The 7756-nt window shown below is 35.9% G+C and overlaps 1 protein-coding gene across 5 annotated transcripts; it reads left to right on the plus strand.

Moving 5' to 3' along the window:
• LOC107631459 (probable alpha,alpha-trehalose-phosphate synthase [UDP-forming] 9) lies at positions 646-5370 on the plus strand. Of its 5 annotated transcripts, none has more exons than XM_021119658.1 (5): positions 646-663; positions 729-789; positions 2129-4158; positions 4273-4546; positions 4641-5370. In XM_021119658.1, the coding sequence occupies exons 3-5, from the start codon at positions 2168-2170 to the stop codon at positions 4962-4964; spliced, it is 2589 nt and encodes an 862-aa protein (XP_020975317.1). In that variant the 5' UTR covers positions 646-663; positions 729-789; positions 2129-2167; the 3' UTR covers positions 4965-5370. The 5 variants fall into 5 exon arrangements, with proteins under 5 accessions (XP_020975317.1, XP_016190401.1, XP_016190400.1 ...); XM_021119659.1 differs by lacking the exon at positions 646-663 and adding an exon at positions 1391-1479 and having other exon boundaries at positions 680-789; XM_016334915.2 differs by having other exon boundaries at positions 663-789.

Raw genomic sequence — 7756 nt, forward strand, 5'->3', positions numbered from 1 at the left:
AGGTCATAGGTGCTTGGTCTGACAAAATGAAATGTGCTGGATGTACTTGAAAATTGAGGATAAGATAATTCAACTTCAACCACATTTGGTGATAAGGAACCCACTTGCCTTAATTAAAACACCCAAACACACACATGTTTTAATATAAAAAGAATATAATATAAGGTGCTTTAAAAAGAATGTAATACGCCGTGACAACTTTTAGGCTTTAGTGTTATGGAAATATCATAATTTAATTGGAGCCAAAAAGTTATAATCTGGCCATTGAAAGTTACATTATAACAGATAAATTGATTCTCATTGTAATAACAATTTTAAAATATCTTAGCATGTATATTTAAAACACAATAAACTATAGTAACTCAAAAAAATTTATGATTAGAAACCAAAAGGGCAAAACAGTAAAAGCGGATGAATTGTGAACCATGGTTAGAAAAGCAAACTGCAGTTGAAGTTTGCTGCTAAATGGACACACATGCAGCCTATCCGTTCATATTTCTATCCAACTTGTCAATCAGACACAAAATGTTTTTCAAATAAAAAATTTGAAAAGAAAAATTAAAGAAAAAAAAACTCTATCCATCCACTCATCGAGTTCCTTATTTTACAGTGACCCATGCAATATAAAAAAAAAAATTATAAAATCTCTCTCTCTCTCTCTCTCTCTCTCTCTCTCTCTCTCTTACGAGAGTTTCCGTTCTCGTTTTTTCTTCCTTTCTCCAAACACACTCTCTCTCTCTCTCTAAAACGCAGACTCTAACTTTCTTTTTCATCACCATCGCCGGAAAGGTTCGACTCGGAGTCCTGAACACTTGACTTGTGACTCTATCTCCATTTTTATTTATTTATTTATTTACTTGGAATTTGATTTTGCTTTCTGTGATCCGTTACTATCTGTGTGTTGAATTATTTATTTATTTGTGTGTGTGTTGTGATGGTTCTGTGAAGTTTAGGCAGTTACACGGTTTTCTGTTGTGTGTGTTTTGTTATTTTCGTCTCCGGAACGAAACGGTGCTGATCGTTTACCGGTTCAGTGGGTTTGCGTCTTCTGCTTTTGCTTGCTTGGTTGGTTGGTTGTTAAATGGAGTGTGAATCGTTGTTGATGTTAAAACGACGGCGTCGTTTGAAGTGAAGTTACTCGTATTAACGTGGTGATTATTAGGTTGAATCTGGTTGTGAATCTCGAACTGCTAAGTGCTAACTGCTGATTCGGTGTTTTTCGTCGTTTAAGGATCTAACCGTTTTTCGAACCCCAATCTGCTATTTTGTGTGTGTGCTGGTTTTGGGATACACATCACATGATCAAGTTATTTATCTTGTTTTTCAACTTTTTGTGCTCTTTTTTGATGATCCATTGAAGTTCACTGTTTTGTGACTTTTTTTTTTGCAGAATGGTCTAGACGGGAAGATGATAAAGTGATTGTTTCTTTTGATTTGATTTGGATTGAGATTTTTGGACCATTATGTATTTTGTGAAAGGTGGTTATCATATTTGAGATCATGTGAAATGAAGGGCTGTTTATCATTATTCTCTGTTTCACACGTATTTTAAACTGTGAAGACAGATTAAGTTGGTTTTATATTTTGTGGATTGAACTCTTTGGTTGTGGCTGCTGAAAATTATACTAGTTTTATTTTTCTTAACCGTGGAGTTAATGTCGCAAAGATGATTTCTATACACAATAAATTTATGGGGGAAATAGAATTTTATTCATGTAGGTGGTGTGTGCATATGGATAAGAACAAACGATGTTATCATTTTTAAATTCATCTTCTCTTTCTTATGTGATGGTTTTAAGAGTTAAGATGTGATGTTAGAGTGAATGGATATCTCATGAACAAAATTGAACCACAGTGGTTGTCTGGTAATAGTGACTGTCAGTGGTAAAGATGAAAACTAGCTAACTGGTAAACTTGCAAAGTGAGGATGTTTCTTCATCTACATGAAGTTATATCATTACAGTGTTCATGAATGCCCTGAGGATTGTATTTTGTAGTAATTGTTTTGGGCATTATCATGTTTGGATCACTAGAGTACTTACTTGTGTGCTTCTTTGCCTCTTGCTTTTCTCTTGGGACCCTAGAAAGAAGTAATTTATTTATTTATTATTTAGTTATGATTTGATAGGAGAGAAGGACATAAAAGAAAGATACTCCTTGACTGGCCATGGCATCAAGATCATATGCTAATCTCTTTGACTTAGCTTCTGGAGGAGATTTGCTGGATATTCCTCGCACCCCAAGAGCTCTTCCAAGGATTATGACTGTTCCTGGAATTATCTCTGACCTTGATAGTTGTGGTGCTAATGATGGGGATTCAGATGTTAGCTCCTCTGGTTGCCGGGAGCGGAAGATCATTGTCGCAAACATGCTGCCATTGCATGCTAAAAGAGATGCAGAAAATTCTAAGTGGTGCTTCAGTCGGGATGAGGATTCAATTTTACTACAATTGAAAGATGGTTTTTCTTCTGATACGGAGGTAATTTATGTGGGTTCACTTAAGGTTGATATAGATGCCAGTGAGCAGGAAGAAGTTGCCCAGAGATTACTGGATGACTTCAATTGTGTACCTACCTTCCTATCGCATGATCTCCAGAAAAAGTTCTATCTTGGGTTTTGCAAGCAGCAGCTCTGGCCTCTCTTTCATTATATGCTACCAGTGTGCCCAGATCATGGTGATCGCTTTGACCGCATACTATGGCAGGCTTATGTTTGTGCAAACAAAATATTTGCCGACAAGGTTATGGAAATAATCAATCCTGATGATGATTTTGTCTGGGTTCATGATTATCACCTGATGGTTTTGCCTACTTTCTTGAGGAAGCGATATAATCGAGTTAAACTTGGATTCTTCTTGCACAGTCCTTTTCCTTCATCTGAAATTTATCGAACTTTACCTGTAAGGGATGAAATTTTGAGGGGACTTCTGAATGCTGATTTAATTGGTTTTCATACATTTGATTATGCACGCCACTTCCTTTCTTGCTGCAGCAGAATGCTAGGTCTGGACTATGAATCTAAGCGAGGACATATAGGACTTGATTACTTTGGCCGTACTATATTTATCAAAATTTTGCCGGTTGGCATTCACATGGGTAGGCTTGAATCTGTATTAAATCTTCCTTCTACATCTGCTAAACTAAAAGAGATTCAGGAAGAGTTTGAGGGTAAGAAGGTGATTGTTGGTGTTGATGATATGGATATTTTTAAAGGCATCAGTTTGAAACTTCTAGCTGTGGAGCATCTGCTGCAGGAGAATCCAGATATGCAGGGCAAAGTTGTCCTTGTTCAAATTGTAAATCCTGCGAGGGGTTTAGGGAAGGATGTTCAGGAAGCAAAGAAGGAAACATATTTAATTGCCCAGAGGATTAATGATACCTATGGATCAGAGGAATATCAGCCTGTCAAACTCATTGACCGCCATGTTCCTCGATTTGAGAAGAGTGCTTATTATGCTGTAGCTGAATGTTGCATTGTAAATGCAGTAAGGGATGGCATGAACCTTGTCCCATACAAATATCTTGTCTGCAGGCAACGAACTGCTAAACTAGATGAAGCATTGGGTAGGAAAGTTGATTCTCCTCGAACAAGCATGCTTGTTGTGTCTGAGTTCATTGGTTGTTCACCTTCTCTTAGTGGGGCTATCAGGGTCAATCCCTGGGACATTGATGCTGTTGCTGATGCTCTGAGCTTGGCCCTTACAATGAATGATTCTGAGAAGCAATTGCGCCATGAGAAACACTATCGGTATGTCAGTTCTCATGATGTAGCATATTGGGCACGCAGCTTTATGCAGGATTTGGAGAGAGCCTGCAAAGATCATTACACCAAAAGGTGCTGGGGAATTGGCTTGGGTCTAGGGTTTAGAGTTGTTTCTCTTTCTCCTGGATTTAGGAAGTTGTCTATTGATCATGTTGTTTCAGCTTACAAGCGAACCAATAGAAGGGCCATCTTTCTTGATTATGATGGTACTGTTGTACCACACTCTTCTATAAATAAAGTCCCCAGCCCGGAAGTCATATCTGTGCTAAACGCTCTGTCTAGTGATCCCAAGAACATTGTTTTCATTGTTAGTGGGAGGGGAAGAGATTCTCTGAGTGATTGGTTCAGTTCATGCCAATTGCTGGGACTTGCTGCTGAGCATGGTTACTTTTTAAGGTCGATCATTTTAATCTTACAGATATTGGGAACCTTTTGAACCCCATTTCAGAAAAATTGAAATGCAAAATAAATAAAGCTAAACCACTAATATGTTCTTCTTAATGGATGCAGGTGGAGTAGAGATTCTGAATGGGAATGCAGTCACTTGTCTGCAGACCTTGACTGGAAAAACATAGCAGAACCTGTCATGCAGTTGTATACAGAGGCAACTGATGGTTCCAGCATTGAAATTAAGGAAAGTGCTTTGGTGTGGCATCATCAAGATGCAGACCCGGATTTTGGTTCCTGCCAAGCCAAGGAATTGTTGGATCACTTGGAAAGTGTACTTGCAAATGAACCAGCAGTTGTTACGAGAGGCCAGCATATTGTTGAAGTTAAGCCACAGGTAATGTTTTCTTGAAATTACTTCCCTATGGTCTTGTATTTAAATTGTGCAGGAATCTGGAACTAACTTCAATGTTTTACTATCCTCACTGCAGGGAATAAGCAAAGGTTTGGTAGCCGAAAAGGTTATATCAACCATGTTTAATGGTGGTAATCCACCGGATTTTGTTATGTGCATTGGCGATGATAGGTCTGATGAAGACATGTTTGAGAGCATTTTAAGGTCAGTATCCTGCCCGTCATTACCAGCGACTCCAGAGATTTTTGCCTGCACTGTAGGTAGGAAGCCGAGCAAGGCGAAGTATTTTCTTGACGACACTTTGGATGTAGTGAAGTTACTTCAGGGTCTTGCTTCTTCATCCAATCCAAAACCCAGGCATCTTGCGCAATTCCAAGTTTCTTTCGAGAGCACAATTTGAGAGTTTGAAGGTAGGGCAAGGCAACCTTTGTTGATTTGTTGTGCTGCTCAGTGCTCTACCTGGGAGGATTCTTCAGCTTTGAATCAGAGAAAAAGTTTTGGTTATTTAATCTTAACATGACCGAACCGCACCATGCTGTTGTCGGGCTTCTAATATTCCTTGCTTGCATGGTTCCTGGTGGTATAGGTTTTTTCTGAATAGTGAGTCTCATGGATGGCCTGACAAATTCTTCTTTTCTGTAAATGGTAATTGGTAACAACATCAATTGTTACATTTGTTGGTGCAACGACGCCGAGATCTTAAGTTGTGCTTTTTGTTAGAATGGTGTATCGGTGTTGTGCACCAAAACTTGTATAGTTTACAATATTTTTCTTACAAATATATAATGGCAATCGGGTTTGATATATCTTTGCTTCAAAAACACTGGTTAATTGCAGAATTTAATCAATTTATAGTATAGTTGTAGCTAGCAGTGAAAACAAATCATTAATTCTTCCAATTATGATAGAGAGAATTTTATCAACAATCCAGAAAAAAAAAAAAAAGAAAAGAAAAACTTAACAAAGCTCGTTACTAATTTATTGACAAAGTTCAGCAATTAGCAAACTAGAATAAAAATAATTATAATTAAAGAAAAATCAAAATTAAACAATAAATCAAAGTTTAATAATTATGATACATAATTTCTCTTCGGCTCGAAATGATCATACTTAAATAACATTATTTTTTTTGTTTGTTTGCGTTGCAACATCATTTTTTAGTTTGTTTGCGTTGCAATTTTGACTAATTTGACCTCAGTGCTTACTTTTTTTGCTCCTGTGCCTCTGTGCATGATGGCACTTAACCAAAGTCAACTATGTGATTTTTAGCGTGAGGGTTGGATTAATTTCACTTTTATTTCTTTTTTTTTCTTCCAGATTTTTTAGTTTTTTGTGGAAAACAAGAAACCATTATTTTTGACTTGTTGTGACGGTATCAAAAGCTGATTTTATTATGGTTTTAAATCTGAGTCATAGAGAGTCTTTTCGATAACCAGAGTGATCTTTCTGCCACCCATATAACTTATCAAGTTCTTAAAATTTTGTAGCAATTCAGAAGATTTTTGGTTGACTGATTTTTTTTTGTTTCTTTCTTGGACCCAGAATCCACTGACAGTCTTCTTAGAATCCTCTTTTGAAACCCATTCTTGGTTGGCACTGGAGCTTGAATTCACAACGTTGTTTGAAGTCTCTAAATTAAGCCTCTCTAAAAGGTTTCTGGAGAGATTATCCAAAATATCAAACTTCAAATTCATCATCGTTGAAATCCTATTTTTCATTTTGCATCAAACAGCCTCATTTTCTTCTCTTGATATTCATCATTCTTTTCTCTTTCTCGTTAACCCCTTCTCTCATTCCGTGACTTGTACCCTCAAATTCAAGACAGTAACAAAACGTATTTGCTGTCTTTTTCTTGCTTGTAGAATCATCAGAATCTACTGAGAGGTTCTTTCAGTTTGTTCTCGTTGCTGGATGAAGAATGTAGTCTGCATTGAAACCATTGGCAGCGTAGTTTGGCTCTATGCTTTTCCATTCTTTTCTTTAGCAATGAAGAAAACGTGAGTTGAACACAATTTCACTTTTATTTCTTTTTTTGTCCTCCAGACTTTTTACTTCTATGGGAAGTAAGAAACCACTATTCTTGACCTGCTGTGAAAGTGTCGAAAGCCGGTTTTATTGCGAATTCAAATCCGAGTCATAAAGAGTCTTTTCGATAACCAGAGTGATCTTGCTACCACCCATATCACTTATCAAGTTCTTGAAACTTTGTGGCAATTCAGAAGATTTTTGGTTGACTAGTTTTTTTGTTTCTTTCTTTCGGAACTTATCTAAATTGTGGATTATTGACATCTTCTATCCAATAACTTGCGGAACATATTAAATTCTTATTTTATTTTTATTTGTTATTTTATCTTTTTCTTCTAGAAATAAAATTTATTTAGTTATACTTATCTTTCTCTAACAGAATCATCTAGTGATTTTGGTTGTTTTAACTAGCTTATTTTAAAATTCAAAATCAATTTAGTAATTAGTATAAATAGAGAGCTTAGTCTCCTCGGTCAATGAAAACTTTTATCTCAACAATTTTTTGTAAAAAATGGTCATTTGACTTTGTGAATCTTTTTGCAATAATCTACAATATTTGGACTACGTCAACGTAATTTTTTAAAATTTATAATTTCATATATTATTACGGATAAAATTACTATATTTACTCATTTTTGCTCACTGTTATTCGAGTAATAATTTGTAATTCGTATTCTGAATTAAATATCAATATAGTAGAATTAGTATCACTGACAAATTTTTATAATTTGTCCAAGGTATGAAGAACGTTCAAGTCAGTAGAGTTGGCTCTGTATCTCAATCTCAGCTTTCCACGTTGTTTGGGCTTTTGGGCTCTCCTTCCTAATAATGGGCCTTCCACGTAACCTAATGGGCTTTAGTTTTGTAATTAACTTTTTTTTCTATTCATTCTTTTTTGGCAAATCACCTAAAAACAGGCTGCAACAGTTTTATTTATTGATGATTGAAAAGAGACACGAAAAGAAAGAAATGACGCCAATCCAAAAAAAGAAAAAAGGAAATGACAAAATAGTAAATTTATAAATTGATGAAAATTCAGTTGGAGTCGACTTCACGTAAAATTGATAGCCAAGAGCCGTTAAATGAAAATTTAGTCAAATCAAAATTACCCCTTAATTTATCAAATCGAAAGATATTGTGAAAAAAAAAAAAACAAATGTTATTCAA

This window comes from Arachis ipaensis, chromosome B03 (genome assembly GCF_000816755.2).
Source record: "Arachis ipaensis cultivar K30076 chromosome B03, Araip1.1, whole genome shotgun sequence".
NCBI classification, from domain to species: Eukaryota; Viridiplantae; Streptophyta; class Magnoliopsida; order Fabales; family Fabaceae; genus Arachis; species Arachis ipaensis.

Excerpts from the sequence above, each read along its gene's own strand:
- LOC107631459 (XM_021119658.1), top strand. The coding sequence starts at position 2,168 with ATGGCATCAAGATCATATGCTAATCTCTTTGACTTAGCTTCTGGAGGA. Across the intron at positions 4,159-4,272 it reads GAGCATGGTTACTTTTTAAG|GTGGAGTAGAGATTCTGAAT; the intron begins GTCGATCATTTT and ends TAATGGATGCAG. Across the intron at positions 4,547-4,640 it reads TTGTTGAAGTTAAGCCACAG|GGAATAAGCAAAGGTTTGGT; the intron begins GTAATGTTTTCT and ends TCCTCACTGCAG.